The 17,396-nt window shown below is 36.0% G+C and overlaps 3 protein-coding genes across 4 annotated transcripts; all 3 read left to right on the top strand.

Annotated features, from left to right (window-relative positions):
- Nucleotides 1–173: 173 nt before the first annotated feature.
- LOC117624777 (uncharacterized protein At5g64816) lies at nucleotides 174–2,338 on the top strand. The gene is made up of 2 exons (XM_034356223.1): nucleotides 174–312; nucleotides 1,656–2,338. Exon 2 carries the CDS (start codon nucleotides 1,690–1,692, stop codon nucleotides 2,065–2,067), a length of 378 nt encoding a protein of 125 aa, XP_034212114.1. The 5' UTR covers nucleotides 174–312; nucleotides 1,656–1,689; the 3' UTR covers nucleotides 2,068–2,338.
- Nucleotides 2,339–6,697: 4,359 nt separating this feature from the next.
- Nucleotides 6,698–11,564, top strand: LOC117625940 (sodium/calcium exchanger NCL-like). Of its 2 annotated transcripts, XM_034357541.1 has the most exons (8): nucleotides 6,728–6,867; nucleotides 6,988–7,252; nucleotides 8,155–8,340; nucleotides 8,753–8,934; nucleotides 9,665–9,804; nucleotides 9,950–10,226; nucleotides 10,323–10,631; nucleotides 11,111–11,564. In XM_034357541.1, exons 1-8 carry the CDS (start codon nucleotides 6,856–6,858, stop codon nucleotides 11,357–11,359), a joined length of 1,620 nt encoding a protein of 539 aa, XP_034213432.1. In that variant the 5' UTR covers nucleotides 6,728–6,855; the 3' UTR covers nucleotides 11,360–11,564. The 2 variants fall into 2 exon arrangements, with proteins under 2 accessions (XP_034213431.1, XP_034213432.1); XM_034357540.1 differs by having other exon boundaries at nucleotides 6,698–7,252.
- An 84-nt stretch (nucleotides 11,565–11,648) lies between these two features.
- Nucleotides 11,649–17,362, top strand: LOC117625938 (sodium/calcium exchanger NCL-like). Its single transcript, XM_034357539.1, has 7 exons — nucleotides 11,649–12,607; nucleotides 14,696–14,881; nucleotides 15,298–15,479; nucleotides 15,606–15,751; nucleotides 15,967–16,243; nucleotides 16,400–16,705; nucleotides 16,986–17,362. Exons 1-7 carry the CDS (start codon nucleotides 12,175–12,177, stop codon nucleotides 17,232–17,234), a joined length of 1,779 nt encoding a protein of 592 aa, XP_034213430.1. The 5' UTR covers nucleotides 11,649–12,174; the 3' UTR covers nucleotides 17,235–17,362.
- Nucleotides 17,363–17,396: the final 34 nt, after the last annotated feature.

Genomic DNA, 17,396 nt, shown 5'->3' with positions numbered 1-17,396 from the left:
CAGAAATAAACCGAACCGTATAGCTCATGGATTTTTCTTCAACTTTTTTAGCTTTTTTAAAGTTTTAATTTAAATTCAAAATAATTTTAAAAAATCATCAGTTAGAACTTAGAACTGGGTGTATTGGGTTTTACTGTTTAAATTGGGCTTCTGGCCCAAGAAGAAGAAACATTTCTTCAACCTAACGGTCGCTGCCTCAGATTCTCAGAAGCTCCTCACCTTCACGACATTCACAGGCACCTCCAGGAGCTCTTCAACTTCGCAAACTCTTGCACGTTTACTTCTCCAACTCCCAAAGCTTCATACTTTTCAGTGAGTTATCCTTTTCTCTGCTCGAAATTTTCAAGGATTTTGAATCAGTTACTGCCAAGGCCGCCCTTACTGAAAATTGATTTTAATTTGGCGATTTTAGATTTTTGTCTGTAATTTTTTTTCCATTTTTGAAAATTTTGATTTGGGAAAGTCTTGATTTTGATATGAACTTTGATCACGAGGTTGGGCTTGACTGCAATGGTTGATGAAATGCCTCTTTGAGAGTTTGAGACTGTAATTTTTCTGTGTGTTTTGTACTCTTCCTAGTAGGCATTCATGTATCATATGATGCATTGTGACAAATTGTGTTATTGGGTCTGCTCTGCTGTATGCATAAGGGTTTATCTATCTGCTTATTTTTATATTTTATTATTATTATTTAACTAAGTTCCAATAACTGAAGTGAAGGGGACAAGAAAAATATTGAGGAGATGTTTTGAAATACTTTTTCTTGTTAAAGGGAAACTTACTGAAATTGTGCTATTGTGCTTAAGATGGTTGCTTTTTTTGAAATACATAAACTGTGTTGTTTTCCAGTTGAATAAGGCTGCACCTTGTATCAATTTGCATGTGTGTGTATATATAGCCATCAGATATTTTCTACTGAGACTTGGTCAAACAAATTTCTAGAAAACATGAACCCAGAAAAAATTGACAGAGAGAGGCTTGCAATGTAGGAAATGTGCGAGTTATATTGTTTTTCAAGTTTGATGTCCCCAGTTTTTCTGTTTCAAAATTTTCAAACTTAGTGGCCTGATTCTTATATCCCTTGGAACTTAAAATGTATAATGGCTGTACATTCATGATAGTTACTTTTTTATTTTCAAGGCAAGAGTATATTCAAATGTTTTCTCAGGTGACTCCAATATTCTTTCGAACATATTAAGAAAAATGAAAATATCTTATCTAGGCTTTTTTGGCAAATGGCAACCCCCTTTAGCAATCTTTCCTGTTTTCTCTATTGTTTTTCTACTAGATGACATGAGTCAACTTGGTTGCGATCTTTTGTTTGGAACTGAAGTAGAGAAAAGGTCGGACTAATGCTTGTACATTTTCTCTGTGGCCTTGTTCTTGCATGGGATTCATTTTATTTTGCTCTACAACTTCTGCTATATGTTTCTTTCTTTTTTATTAGTTGACATTGTATCTGTTACATGTAATTCAACGATTCTCTCACGGTGACCTGAATATGTTAGGCTTTAGTTGTATAACCATTGGATTATGCCAAAATGACCAGTAGAATTTTGTAAAGTGATGCGTAAGCGAAGATTCTAATGATAACTAAATGATCAGCGAAGTTCATTGTATTTCCCTTTTTTTTTTCTTTTTTTTTTTTCTGTTAGACTTCTGAAGAAGAGATTGACCTGTGCATTGGTGATGGTGGAAGTGTGGTGGTCCCTGTTAGCCGCTATCCCTGCAGTGGTTGCAGGACAAGCAATTCGAGTGAAGAAAAGGCGTGCGGAAGAGGAGAGAATAAAGAGTGCTAGAGGGAGGGAGAAAAGTTCCGATGAAATTTTTGTATGTGAGAGGGTGTGCACATCAAAGAGAATGCTGAAAAAGGTTGGTGCATTCTCAAAGGACCCAATTCCTGATACTTGTGTCACTGTCTGCGGTGTATCTGAGCTTGATGCCTGCGCGGATGCATGCGCACGGACGGTTTGTGTAAACCAGCATCAAGTACCTAACTGGAATGACATCTGCCTTAGGAGATGCCAGAGTGAATGCTTGAAACTCTCATCCTCAAGTTCTCTTTAAATGAGAAACATGTGTTACAAGGGGAGTTATCATAGTGTTGGTCACTCCCATTTTCTGACATAAATTCTCTGATTATGAATGTGATTAATGTTGCTTGTGCAAGTGCCCTTATCATCAGTATTTTTCTTCGTCTGGAAACTGCTGGCCATCCAGGCTCCTCGTTGCATTTTTTTTATAAATATTATGCGGCCTTTAGCTTGTTAACTTGGTTGTTGGGCTTTGGCCATTTATACGAGTGTCTGTATGTGTTTGGGCTGCTGCCCTTGCCTTCTTTTGGTGAGTATATTCTTTTATTTATAAAAAGGAAAATTTTGCTGGCCATCCTAGACGCATCATCGCCACAACAACGTATGAAAACGGTACAATTTTTAAGGGATCCGAATCCTATGCTTAGAGTGTTTAAGACCAAGCCATGGAATCTTTATCTTCTTTTCTTTTCTTTTTTGTGTTTTGTAGTTGCAAGAAGATTTCACACACCTTTACGTGCAATCACTCACACATTATAAAAACAAAACACATGCGTTTCGGATAAAGAATTATTTTTTTAAATACAAGTGATAATTTAAACTATTAAAGGAGAATGGTTTCTCATAAGCACACTACCAAGGTGCTATAGGAATTCAAACCTAAGTATCATAGGAGTTCGAACTTAATTTTGCAAGTCAAGCCCCTTCTCCACTTGACTATACTCCGTCAGCTCAGATAAAGAATTCATATGTAGGTAGTTTGCATATATTTTGACAGTTAAGGTTGTTAAAAGAAGCTGTGAGAAATAGCATCATTCATACAAGCAGTCAAAGTTAAGGTTCCATTTAAGTTTTATTGCCCTTTGACCCAAGAAAACATGAAGTTGAAACATGATTTAGTCAAGAATCAGGTGGAACTTGCCAAATTTGGTTGTATATAATAAAATATGATGAAGGTAGTTGAGGAGATTGATTGTGCCGACAATTCATGGATTTATTATGTAATGGGTAATGCCTCCACGTAGCCTGTAATCCTAAAGTAGATTTCTGACAGAGGACAATATCATCAAATTATAAACAACAGTGCGTGCTCTCACCTGCGCATATATATTTATTGGCATAAATAAATAATATAAGGGATCAAAGAAACTAAAAATAATTCTTGCGCGACTGGTCTCAACTCAACAATCAAAACATTAATAATTTATAAAACTTGAAAATTATGAACTTTGATGAGCTTGGTGTGCCTAGTGTAGCAGTGTGACTCTTTTGTTAGGTGACTCTCTTTCGGTTGTTATTCTTTGAGAGAGGTAGGTGCTCACTCTCTTCTTTTGGTTGGAACGGAGGTTTTGGTAGGTAGGTTGGCTTTCTTTTTGGAGTGAGAATCAGTTAAAGTGTCTCCTTTTCTTTTGCCGCTTATTTTGGGTTTTTATTATCGTATTATTTTGGATTTGGTTTGGGATTGAGAACTATCTGGCAATACAAGTTAAGTTTAGGAAAAAAAAAAAAAAAAAGCCCAGCGTAATTATTCAAATATAATTTTCCTATTATTTATTGTGATGGGTAGTTGTCCACCTATTTAATATGTTTGTATTATCCGCTCCACCTTTCATATTAATTTTCATTAATATCACTCCATGTACTTTGGAATTCTAGATGTCACTCTATCAACCACCATTGACAACTAACTCCACCCCCCACCCCATTGACCATTGACAACTAACTCCACCCCACCACCCTGAGAAATTTTCGGGGATGGTACTTTTTGCATTTCCCGTCAATAAAGTAAAGAAATAGAAAATGTGACATTGAAGTACAAAATTAGTTTAGAATATAGTTAGAAAATGTGACATTTTCAAAACATTAATACATTTTTTTCTTTCATATATTCCTCAATTAACTCTCTAATTACTTATTTTTTAAATTAACATTTGGAGAAAAAAAAATCTATATATGCATGGAACATTTGTTAGTTGTGGTAAACAATGATGGCATTTATATGTATATATATATATATACCTGGAAAAATCTTCAACTGGGTCAACGAAAGCTCCATCTCCATGGCAGTTAATATAGAGCTTATTAAATTGAGAGACAGTCTCTGTCACTAATTGTACTTTTTGCATCTTCATCGAGCAAACTACATCAAATAATTTAATGTTTATTAAAGTTACATAATAATGCACTTTATTAGTTTCTTTATGACAGCATGGGAGCCCTTCACTCCACCTTGATGGTCCTTGCTTTTCAGATTAATGAAATTTCCAAAATTTTCCTTTTTCACTGCATATGAATATTTCAAATTTAACGTGATTCGGAAATTTTGTTTAAAATTAGGATATAATTTTATTAAATATGAATAATAAGAAGAAATTATATCAGTGGATATAAATATGTTAAAAACAGTCGTCTACACATGCGTACGTGAACGCAAATGTAAATCTCACTATACTAAGTATAATTATAAATCATCTACGCGTATGTGACTATCTCAAAAAATTTTCTTATTAGTGGAAAATGTTTATTGACATCAATATTCCTAGTCACTAGTCAGACGCTTCTAGGAAAAAAAAGAGTGGAAAACATTAATATTGGATCAAATTTCAAAAGTAGGAACAGGGTCGAACTTTTCAAGTGGGTTGGGATTTGACATTGAGTGGAGCCCTCGCTGGCGCTGGCCGACCTGCAGCCGCGTCAACTCTTACAGTTACGACACGTCGCCTGTCAGTCACACTTTGATTTTTAGACGCGGGAATTCTTCACACGAGGAAGAAAAGTATTGGGCGGTAACAGATCCTTGGAGGCCATTTTTTATCTTGAGATTGGGAAGCGGGCCGGACATGAATCATGATGGCGTTTTTTGTAACATATGTTTGTTTCTAATGAAAGAGGTTTGAAATTCCATGTGTAAAATATTATGTTTTGCAAATTTTCTTTTATGTGAGAAAGATCAATTTGATATCATAACAATATATGTCATTGGATTAATACAAGGGTTACTTTCAATTTATAATCTTTCCGATACAGAAGTTTGTAATTCAAGTAATTAAGAGTTATTATTCGTGCACCTTAGGTTATTTGTTCAAATCACCCTATATCAATATCGATTATATTTCCAATTCTAGCCGTGTATTTTCTCAAAGAAAGGATCTCCATCGTCCAAAATTTGACCCTTCCATTTAAACTATTAATTTTCTATAAAAATACCTAAAAGTTAATCTCATTTCCTAATAAGGATAATGCTCTATTTTTAGTGAGCTATTTGATGTTCATGTTTGACAAGAAGTTCCACCAAAATTAATAATTGACATTGGGTTATTATTATTAATTGCCACGTGTTTTTCTTCCATTATAAGATGGATTCATCTAAGTTTACCATGTGGGCACCGTGTTTTGGGTGGACCCACAAGCATAAGTATATTCCTTAGCCTCCACAAAATGAAAAGGAGTTTTAAAACGTGTGAATCCTTTGGAAACCGTCAAACCATGAATAATTATATTTTCTAAATAGCGGCCTGATTTTGACTCCCATAGAAACAAGTCGGCAGCAAAATCCAATCCTAAGAAACACGGATATGTATCACCTTTACTATTATTTGGAGGAGATAAGGTTTCGGCAAAGTGCCAATTATGCTCTTATTTATATTACACTAAAAAGAAATAAGTTAAATTTGCAGGCGAAAATAATATTTTCTCTCATTATTCTATTTTTTATTTTATTTTTAAATTCTTGATTTATCGAATAATAACTTTCTCACGTACATAGCATGTAAAAGATTAATAATACAGTATTCACATAATTATTTTTTTCAATCAAAGAGTATGAAATGCCAATTTTGTCATTTGAGAATGAAATTGCACACTACGCCCAAACCACATTGCAATAGTTCCGAACCTTAGAGAGGGGTGTTGTGGTCATCTTCAATAGTTTAAGAGATGTAAACGGCATGAAAACTTCGACTTTAATGGATTCATTTGTTCAATATTGGACGTGACTCGAGAGGCTTTAGGCTGCTATGGGTTCTAGCCCACCCTATCTTTTGAGAAGAAAAAAAAGGTGTTAATAATTAACATGTTAAAAAAATTAATTCAATATTGTCCAAATTAGAAACTTAGCCGACCCCTACACGTGACTTTTTTTTTTCTTCTTTTTATTAATAAATTCTAGGATTAGATTCATAATTCAATTAAAAAATCACAAAATGTCAATATAAACTAGTCACAAAAGGACTATTATAATAATAAAGCGATCTAACATCAAAATGAAGACAATATAGTGAGTTTTCACCAACAATCACGCATAATCGAAGAAACTCTTACGCGTGACTTTAATTGCTTGTTAAAAGGAAGAAAAAAAAAAAAAAAAAAGCCCATTCCTCTATGAATTCCTGATCCGTGTTTACAACATTTCAAAAATAGTTTCATGTAGCTTTCCTAGTTTAAAGTTCGACCAAATATTATCATGGCTTTTCAAATAGGCTCCAACATGACAAATTATTAAATAAATAAAAAAATTGCATATACAACTTATTTAGAAAGAAAAATCCATATAGAGGTTAGTTGAGGGAAAAAATCTAAAATTAGTCACTTAATATTTTCTAATTGGTTCTTTAAATCGTCGCCCCACTCTATACCATATGGTAAGTTAGTAATATTTTTTTATTATTTATAGCCCACTAAAACCAACAAACACGTCACCTACGCTGAGACTCTTCGACTCTCTCACTCCCCCTTCCTTTTCCCTTCCCTATTTTATCACTCACCAACCGCCACCTCGCATCCAAATCCACTCTTGTCCAGCTGAAGCTGAAAACGAAGCCACATGTCTTCTTCTTACGTCCCCTTCCTCCTCCTCCTCCTGATCCTCTGCGGCCACGCCCACGGCCGCTTCATCTCTGACACCCAATCCGCGTCTCAAGATCTGATCTCCGATGGCGTCCACCACCACTTGTCCCACATCCCCAGATCCTACCTCACTCTCAACCCCTTCTCGGTGGATGCGGAGTCCACGTGTGACCAGACCTACGGGTTCTTGCCCTGCACCACCACCGTGCTTGGGAATCTGTTCCTGATCCTGGTGTATGGATATTTGATGTACTTGGCCGCCACCTACCTCTCCAATGGCAGCGAGCTGTTGCTCGAGATTCTCGGCCCCGGTATCATTGGAGGCTTGTTTCTCCCCATCCTCGGGGCTCTTCCTGACGCCATGCTCATTCTCGGTCAGTCTCTTTATAACTTTTCTGTTTGGTTGCCCAGAAAGTGAAGGAAAACGAAGAATAAAAATTAACAATTTTCATTTATTTCGGATGGAACTATTATACGTCTTTAAATGATAACTTAACGGTGAGTGCCGTCCATATTATAATAGTGTCTTTGCATACTCTGTTTTTGTGACTCTTAATTTTTTTTTTTAAATAAAAATTATACCTTTAAAACGTTTCCAAATCTCGTAGTTCCTGAACCTTCTACGAGTTTATGATTTTTCTTTTTGTATTTAAAGAAAATAAAACAAAGTTCTTTACTTTTTCTGTACACAACTTTTTCCTTTGGATCTCATCAGTGGACATAATAAATCTTGTATTGTGACAACACAGTGGATGGAGAGTTGTATAGCTTTATAAAACGACCCCACTTGCCCTTGTTACTCTCTGTTTGCTCCTGCACCTCGTCCTTATAACCAACTTTTGCTGGAATATATAATCTAGAATCTTTGGACTGTGTTTGAGTTAATAATCTTAGTTCAGAAGGAAATTTATTATGGAAAAAACCAAAAAGAAATTATTTAAAAACAAGAACACCAAAGGGACGATTCCTGTAGTGTTAATTATGCAGAATTTGCCGTTTTCATATGTAAAGTTGGAACTTTTATGTTATGTGATGGATCCATTTCTTCAGTACCTTAAACCTTCACATCGGTCTTAGCAACCCGTGTTGGATTTTTGGGGATCTGAGCAATTATCTACAAAAAGGATAGGATACTCTAATTTTTACCCTTTGTTTCTTTTTACCCCTATTTTGATGGTTTACTTAAGAATCAACTTAATCCATAATCGGAATCAAAATAAGGAGTTGAATTCCTATTGCGGATGGCTTCTGATATGCGTTATCATATTATTTTCAGTATCTGGACTTTCCGGGACTACAGAAACTGCTCAAAGTCAGGTCTCTGTTGGAATGGGGTTGCTAGCTGGGTCAACTGTAATGCTTCTTACGGTAATATGGGGTTCCTGTATTCTTGTTGGCAAGTGCGATATTGAGAATTCTATTGCCATAGATAACAAAGATACAAAAGGGCTTAGCTTAACTGGTATGTCCATATTTTCTTTATTGTTTTATTTAGGACTTACTAGTCACCTGTGATAAATGGAGATCGTAATTTTACTATGCATATTGCACCTTACAAATATCTGTCTTTTATTTGTGGTCAGGGATTATTTAAAGATTTGCATTTCTACAAAAGAAAGGTTGTTAAAGTTGATTCAGAAATACATAACGTAATGATGATTGTTAAATTTATATCCACAGGAACGGGGGATTGAAAAAGATAAAAAATGAATCAAGGGAAATATTGTAATCCAAAAGACATGTAGTGGGCTAAGTTGTATGCCTTATTGACTGAATCTTTTAAATGATTGTGTTTCTCTCTTCATAAATCATACATTTGGAAATCTCTGATCTATAAGTAGAGATAAATTAAGCAAAATTGTTTATAATTGCAGGATCTGGTGTCAGTACTGATATCTGGACTAGCTATGCTGCAAGGATTATGGCTATATCTGTCATCCCATTTCTTATTGTTCAATTACCGCAGCTGCTCAATTCAACCTCGGGTAGACACTTAGCAGTTTTGATTTCACTCATCGTCTCTGTGGTACTATTGGTTTCATATTGCCTGTATCAGGTACTTAATAGTTTTTCATACAGCAGGTCAGCCATTATGTACTGGGTAGTTTGAAATTTTCATTTTTGGTCTTTCTTGCTGAAATTAAATTATGTGTTTGTTGAATTACTTTCTCAATAGGTTCTGAACTGTATTTCATTTTTGTTTGTTTATGATTTACATCTTGTGAATTTGACCATTTTTCTTACATTTTTGTAATTTGAGTTGCATGCTGAAGTTGCTATTTATGCCTAGTGAAAGCAAACATAGTCGATGTGTAAGAAGAAAAGGAAAAAGAATTGAAGATGACATAACAATAGATTACTTCTGTCAATAGCTGGTGTTCGAACCATGCCCTGAGACTTACTGCTATTAAGTTTTCATAGCTTAACTTGGCAATTTCTTAGGATTTCATAGAATTAGATTGGTTCACTTTTGAATTTTTAAATGATAGATTCCAATTTCTTATGGAAAAGTGGGAATATGTATGGACAACCCCTTGTTGGGATCAAGGGTGAGCAGGCCCCTTTGAGTTTGTAGGTTCCTTTCTTAAAATGACTGAGTACTCTTAATTGCATTCATAATTTGTAAATTCTTTCATGGCATGGTTTTCAAACCCATTCTGATTCAGTCAGATATTTAGTTATGTAGCTAACCATAATCTGTTTGAATTTTCTCTTTCCTGTTTGATATTTAGGTCATGCTTGTTTGGATAGTTATTGACTTGCCTTATATTTAATTGTTGGTGCAGGTGTTTCAGCCTTGGATCCAGAGGAGAAAAATTGCTTATGCGAAGCATAAGCATGTTATATCAGGACTCTTACAACATCTGACGAACCAAGAAAGGCTCCTTACAGTTGATGGTGAACCTGATGAAGAAATTATAAAAAAGTTAGTGCTTATTAGTATTACCAATGAAGAATTTAGTCATGTGTGTACTTTGTGCCTCTATTTATTTATCAGAGATTGTTTGTGTTTTTCTTTTATTGTTAGAGATTGTTGCATTTACTCTGTTTTCTGTTTGTATATATTTCAGGCTGTTTAAGACAATCGATCAGGACAGTGATGGATATCTTTCATTTTCTGAATTAAGAGCACTGATTGTAGGAATCCGGTTTGATGAAATAGAGTTGGATAAGAATGATGCTGTGAACAAAGTGATGAAAGATTTTGACACTTCTCATGATTCCAGGATCAGTGTTGATGAGTTCTGGGTTGGTGTCTCAAAATGGCTTAAGGAGGCAAAGCGTGCAGGAAATGCGAATTCTGACCCTGGCCATCGCACGATGAAATTTTTATCTGACTTTCACTCGGTAATGTTTGATTATTAAGTTCTGATAGATAAAAGGTTTTCTTATTAAGACTTGGATCTGCGCTAATATACTAGCTCCTTGGAAATTCATGTACAGCGGACAAAGGAAGAGCACGCTCTTTTGGGGGCTGGTGATCAAAGTGATGAGGTTGTCGAGGGTGCTGAAAATCCTAAGTGGACCTCCCTCAAAGCGGGATTAATGTTGTTGGTAGGAACTCTTATTGCAGCTGCATTTGCAGATCCCTTGGTGGATGCTGTTGATAATTTCTCAGATGCCACAAGCATTCCAACTTTCTTCATCTCATTCATTGCACTACCTCTGGCTACTAATTCTAGTGAGGCCGTATCAGCGATTATCTTTGCTAGCCGCAAAAAGATAAGGACTGCCTCCTTGACATTTTCTGAGGTTTGTATTTCTCATATTCCATCTCTCTTTATGTTTTATCACTCTGCAAGCCTGACAATACTTCACCTCTTAACAGTTGTGTTGATAATTTATCAGTTGAACTCTTAGAAGTTTCTTATATGCATTTGTAAACTTAAGACTTTAAGCTTTAAACTTCTCCAATGACAAATTGCAGTCACATATCAAAATCATTATTAACCAATATCTCTATATTGTTTTGCATATTTTGCAACGTACAAATAGCTGATAAAATTATTTGTTGGTCATGATTTAACTATTTTGATGAATGGATAGTAGTATCTAGTAACCTTTTTTTGGTTTCTTTTTCCACACAAAAGTAGGGATTTAAATTTTTCTTATAAAAATAAAAAATAAAAAATTTCCACACAAATGTTGTAGGTGGTGTTTCAACTGTAATATTTGGCAAAAACAGGGAATGCTGAAGTTTGACCTATTTATCTGTGTGTTCCTTGTTGCAGTTGTATGGTGCAGTTACCATGAATAATATCCTCTGCCTGTCGGTATTTTTGGCCCTGGTTTACATTAGAGGACTATCGTGGGACTTCTCAGCGGAAGTCCTGGTCATTCTCATCGTTTGCGTTGTGATGGGTATTTTAGGCAGTTTACGCACCAACTACCCTCTCTGGACTTGTTCAATTGCTTTCCTACTTTACCCCTTCTCCCTGGCGCTGGTTTATGTTCTGGATTATGTTTTAGGCTGGTCGTAGACTCACGAGGAGGTGATCTGAGTACATTGGGGTGCTCTTCGGGTTTTATAAAGCGATATATTTTTCGTTTTCCTTTCATTTTTCCTATGGTTTATATGATCCTTGATAATGTTATTGTGAGCAGGCAGGCATTTTGGTTTCATTACCATTAGCAACACTTGAGATTTGTTGGGAGCACTTAAACTATTATCAGCCGTTTTTCTCATTATAAAGCAAAAGCACAGATTCTGTGTCATACGTTTACTTCTTCTGAAGTAAGCTTGTTATCCCGATTAACTACAATTTATCCTTTTTAGGCCCTCTCTTATGTGTGGGATAAGGAGTCGGATTGTACAACCAATCCAATCCAGTCCTACGTTTGGCTAGCTAAAGGAGAGGCTGGACTGGACTAAACCATATTTTTTTGTTTGATACAATCGATATTGGGAGAAGAGGATTCGAACACCGAATCTCATGTGCAGGTTAAGTGTTCTTAACTATTTGAGCTATAAGTCTTTTACAGACTCTACTAAACTTAATCCAACCCGTTTGGTGGTCCATTGAAAGTCCGATTTCCTTTCGATTAGATTGAAGTTCAAGCGTGAAAGGGAAGGGATTCTGGCCAATGACATATAATGTAATTTTCTCAAATCGTGTGGACCCAAAATTTACTTTGCTTGCTTTTTTGTCCGCTTGGTTGGCCGAGGGGTTTGGTAGACAGCGATGGAGAATCAAAAATCTGTGGCCTACAACGTCCACTTTATCACAACCCAAAACTGGACCCAAAATTTAAAACACAAAAGAATTCAAAGTAATGCAGACCTGAAAATTAAGCCATGCCTAACCGCGTTAACGCACTACCCCGTCCCTTCTTCTTCTTCATCTTTCTAATATTCCTCTGCGGCCTAGCCCACGGCCGCTTCTTCTTCGGCAATCAATCCTCACCACACGATGTAGCAGTTATTTCCGATGGGGTCCACGTGGGGCCCCACAACTCGACAGCACCCCACCTAGCTCTCAAGCTCCTCAACGAGTCCTTGTCGGCGGAGGCGGACGGCGCGTGCGAGGAGACGTACGGGTTCTTACCGTGCACCCGCAGCGTTCTGGGGAACCTGTTCCTGATTTTGGTGTACGGATACTTAATGTACTTGGCGGCCACGTACCTCTCCAACGGCAGCGAGCTGTTGCTGGAGATTCTCGGCCCCGGCATTGTGGGAGGCTTGTTTCTCCCCATCCTCGGCTCGCTTCCCGATGCCATTCTCATTCTCGGTGAATCTCTCTCTCTCTCTCTCTCTCTACTTCCTCTCTCATTCTCCACTCTGTTTGCTTTTCATAAATAAATAAAAAAACATATTAAGAAGACGACTTTTTTGAGAGTGTATTTGATTTGACTTATGATATCACATCAAAATAAGAGGTTGTTATATGTGCTTGCTTAGACATGGGGTGGAAATGAGTCAAAGTCAAGTCCAATACTAAGGTTATCAAGCTTCCTTCGGATAAATATTACTTGATATTAAAGTTCGCCTTAATTTCCAAACAAAACTCATAGAATTATGCTTAAGCTTGGCTCATATGAATTTTTTTTATTTTTTTAAAACTCGTACTCCACGCACCTCGGCTTTTTACCGCAACCGACCCCAAACTTATGATAAACTTGACTCATCTACTTAACGAGGTCAAGCTTAGTGAAAAAATGCATTTACTTAGAGCATCTACAATGAGCTTCTTAAATCACCTCTTTAGACAAATTTTAGAGAGGATTTGGAAAAATATAACTCTAACCACGCTTTCTATCCACCTCCTAAAATTTGGAGACTTCTAAGAGCTCCTTAATCTGAGGAGAGAGAAAGGACTCATAGTGGCTCCCTATAATTTAATATTGTTTTATTTTATGAGTATTTTAAACCTTTAATTCATGCTAACTATTTTTTATAGAGATGGATCAATTAAAAAAGTGTTATAGCATTTATAAGTCCATAAAATAGAGAGTATGATTAGAGTTAAAATTTTATAAAGAGCTCCTAAAATAGCTTTTGTATGTTTTTAGTTAAATTTTAACTAAAAAATAAGAAGTGTGATTGTATATGCTATTACATATTAGTGGTCTCATATTCGAACTCCCATGACATCTTGGTACTCTATATTTGAAATTCTCATTCCTCTTGTAGTTTAGACCATGCTTGTATTTTTATTTTTTTTTTAAAATTCACACTTCACGGTCCAATATTACTAAATATATGTATATAGGCGAGCCTGTTATAATTATTTATAATTATAATATTTATAAACTCCGATAAAATTATTTATTGCATGGCAAGCTTGTTTGTTGTATGAAAATGAAGAAGTAAATGTTGGACCTACTATTATTTAATGGAAATTCAGACGGTTGCTTTCTGGACAAAACTATGGCCCATGGTTAGAGAAACAAACAAACAAACCCTCCATTATTAATCTCTCTCTTATTGTTCGTCTTTGTATGTATAATGGCAGCCCGGTAAACCAAACATCAATCCTTTCTCTCTCACCAAATGGAACTTGACAATGACAAATTGTATTAATTATATAGATTCAACCTACCATGTAGTTTATCTTCCTCCTTTTTTTTTTGTTTTTTTTGTTTTGTTTTGTGGATAGTTTATCTTCTTATAAATTCTTTTTTAATTGGATATATTTATATTTAGTGAACAATGTAATGAAAGTTATTTATTAAATGGAAAAATTACCATTGACAAATTATAATTAGTTTCATGTTTTTATTTCAAATTTATTGCACTCCAAAAACACTAGCAAAATGAAACAAAATGTTATAACAATAAAAAAAAAAAAAATTGTGTAGGTGACAGCAATTCTTTTCTTCAAAACGCCACACCCACAGGGATTAGAAAATGACCTTTTTTTTTAATGAAAAGTTTAGTAGAACATGGTCTGGAGACTGGAATAATTGGACTTTGTTTGGGATAATAATATTTTTTGTTTACAAGCGATAATCTAGTTTAAACTAATCTAAATTACGGAGAGAGGAATTCGAACTTGGGTGCAGAGCAGGAACACATCTACTATAACCAACACGGTTAAGCCTTGTTTGGTATCTTAGTTCAGATAAAAAATAAATACGAAAGAAACAAGAACTAGTTAGCCATAGCAATGTGTCGCTCCCTTGTACTTCAATTCAAATTCTCTCTCGTAGTTTTTTTTTTTTTTTGGTCAAGGTAGTTTGCAATTTAAAGCAGCATAGAATATCGCATGGTAATAAAATAAAATAAAATAAACAGGTTTCCTTTTCATTCCTTGGTTTGTTTTCCTATGTATGTACAGGTAATTAATAATTAGCTTCAAATTGCCTATTCTTTTCAGTATCTGGACTTTCTGGGGGTACAGAAACAGCTCAAAGCCAAGTCTCAGTTGGAATGGGGTTGCTAGCTGGTTCAACTGTATTGATTCTTACACTAATATGGGGTTCCTGTGTTGTTGTTGGCAAATGCGATATTCAGAACTCCGTTGCAATTGATAACAAAGATACCAAAGGGTTTAGCTTAACTGGTATGTCCATAAGGAACCCTTGACAAATCGTAGTTTGACATATGTACATAAACTTTTCTTTTGTTCTTTTAACGAGTTACTTATGTATATGTGTCGGACTGTGATTTGTAGGTAATGAGCCGGTCTACGCAGGGGTGGAGCCATAGCAAGGCCTGCCATGGCCCTGGCGGCCCCCCATTTAATTTTTAATCTCTTATAATATATTATAAAATATATGATATAGCAATATAATTACTGCAATTAGATTAGTGATGGCCCTTCCAGTTGAAGATGAAAAAACTATGTGGAAGTGATTTTGAAATTTTGGCCCCTCCATGCTAATAATCCTAGCTCCGCCACTTGGTCTACGTGAAACAATAATGTGTTGTCTCCCTTTGAAATGTTTGATTTGTAAGTAAAGCTATTTGTAATTGCAGGTTCTGGTGTCAGTACTGATATCTGGACTAGCTATGCTGCAAGGATTATGGTTATATCTGTCATCCCTTTCATTATTGTTCAACTACCGCAGCTTCTCAATTCGAACTTGGGAAAAGACATAGCAGTTTTGGTTTCCCTCATTGTCTCTGTCGCACTATTTCTTTCTTACTGCCTTTATCAGGTAAGTTGTGATTTTCATGCAGCAATTACATACTCTGCATGACCTCACAAATACGTTTAAGTTCGGTTTTTGATTGCAAAGTCGTATTTGTTTATTTACTTGTCTTATATTTAATTGTTGGTGCAGGTGTTTCAGCCTTGGATCCAGAGGAGACGAATTGCTTATGCAAAGCACAAGCATGTTATATCAGGAATCTTGCAACATCTAAAGACGCGCGCATTAGGAAGTCTCCTTAAAGGAGATGGTGAACCTAACGAAGAAATCATAAAAAAGTTAGTATTGTCTCTTAGTATCAGGAATGGAGTAGCAAAAAGTGGTTTTAGAAGGTTTAAAACCATTTTCAGATGACTAAAAAAGCACTTCTAGCACTAGTTAAAAGTGCTTTTAAAAGCACGAGCATTTTAGTCATGTCTGTTCTTTGTGCCTCTTGTCTTTTCTATTAGAGATGTTGTTATCACTCTTGCTTTCTTACTATATGTTGTGTCAGGTTGTTTCATGCAATGGATCAGGACGGAGATGGATCTATTTCAGCTTCTGAATTAAGAGCAATGATTGTCGGTATCCGGTTTGATGAAATACAGTTGGATAGGGATGATGCTGTGGACAAAGTGATGAAAGAATTTGACACTTCTTGCGATTCTCGTATTGATCTTCAAGAGTTCCTCACTGGTATCTCGAAATGGATTCACGAGGCAAAGCGTTCGGGAGATGACTCTTCCAACAATGATCCTCACACGATGAAATTTCTATTCGACTTTCACTCGGTAAGGTTATGCTTACCAAAATTTCGATAATTTATTATGCTAATCTACCAAGTGTCAAAAGTTCATATTCTCACACTGGGAATTCTAAGCCTTGCATACCAAGCTATAAGACCTTGGATTCTTCCCAACAATAACTGCTTGGAAATTTATGGGCAGAGAACAAAGCAAGAGCACGATCTTCTTGGGGCAGGTGGTCAAAGCGATGAGATCATTGAAGGTGTTGAAAGTCCCAAGTGGACGACCTTCAAAGCAGTACTGATGTTGTTGGTAGGAACTCTCATTGCGGCTGCATTTGCTGATCCCTTGATAGATGTTGTTGATAACTTCTCAAGTGCCACGAGCATTCCAACTTTCTTCATCTCATTTGTTGCATTACCTCTGGCTACTTCTTGTGAGGCTGTCTCTGCAATAATGTTCGCTAGCCGCAAAAAGATCAGAACTGCCTCGCTGACATATTCTCAGGTTTTTACACTTATAATGTTCGATAGTTTTCCAATTTAATAGTCCAGTCTTATCATTGTTAAGTTCACCAGACATCGAACGTAAAACTTAGTCCATTTTAACTCGATTAGCTTCTCCATTGACATAATACAATGCACTCACATATCAAAATCTTTTCTCAAGTAGCTTTTTTGCATCATGAATGTTTCTTCTCTTTTCTTTTTCTTTTTCAACTCTAACATCTGGCAACTGCATTGTGTACGGAAATAAGACCTCTTTACCTCTTTGTGTTGTGTTGCAGTTGTATGGATCGGCAACCATGAACAACGTCCTCTGCCTATCTGTATTTTTGGCCCTGGTTTACTTCAGAGGATTAGAATGGGACTTCTCAGCAGAAGTCCTGGTTATTCTCATTGTCTGCATTGTGATGGGTGTGTTTAGCAGTTTCCGCACTGTATTCCCTCTCTGGACATCTTCAATCGCTTTCCTACTTTACCCCTTCTCCGTGGCACTCATTTATGTCCTGGATTATGTTTATGGTTGGTCTTAGACTGATGAGATCTTCAGGGTGCTTGCTTTTCATGTAGTGCAGAATAATAAGTAGTGACTTTGGACAAATTTTCCAATTGAAACATTCTTCTGTTCTGCTTATGTTAAGCAATTGAACACCTTTGCTTATTCTCTTATTATCCTTCTGTTCTGCCTTGGATAG

Source organism: Prunus dulcis, chromosome 4, assembly GCF_902201215.1.
Source record: "Prunus dulcis chromosome 4, ALMONDv2, whole genome shotgun sequence".
NCBI lineage: Eukaryota > Viridiplantae > Streptophyta > Magnoliopsida > Rosales > Rosaceae > Prunus > Prunus dulcis.
Note: the sequence above shows the minus strand (reverse complement) of the source record. Positions and strands in the feature narration are given on the sequence as shown.

What these genes read in the sequence shown, in the direction of transcription:
- LOC117624777 (XM_034356223.1), top strand. Translation starts at nt 1,690, where the DNA reads ATGGTGGAAGTGTGGTGGTCCCTGTTAGCCGCTATCCCTGCAGTGGTT.
- LOC117625940 (XM_034357540.1), top strand. Translation starts at nt 6,856, where the DNA reads ATGTCTTCTTCTTACGTCCCCTTCCTCCTCCTCCTCCTGATCCTCTGC. An exon ending in TTTTATCTGACTTTCACTCG is followed by an intron (nt 10,227 to 10,322) that starts GTAATGTTTGAT and finishes ATTCATGTACAG; the next exon opens with CGGACAAAGGAAGAGCACGC. An exon ending in CCTCCTTGACATTTTCTGAG is followed by an intron (nt 10,632 to 11,110) that starts GTTTGTATTTCT and finishes TCCTTGTTGCAG; the next exon opens with TTGTATGGTGCAGTTACCAT.
- LOC117625938 (XM_034357539.1), top strand. Translation starts at nt 12,175, where the DNA reads ATGCCTAACCGCGTTAACGCACTACCCCGTCCCTTCTTCTTCTTCATC. An exon ending in CGATGCCATTCTCATTCTCG is followed by an intron (nt 12,608 to 14,695) that starts GTGAATCTCTCT and finishes TATTCTTTTCAG; the next exon opens with TATCTGGACTTTCTGGGGGT. An exon ending in CCTCGCTGACATATTCTCAG is followed by an intron (nt 16,706 to 16,985) that starts GTTTTTACACTT and finishes GTTGTGTTGCAG; the next exon opens with TTGTATGGATCGGCAACCAT.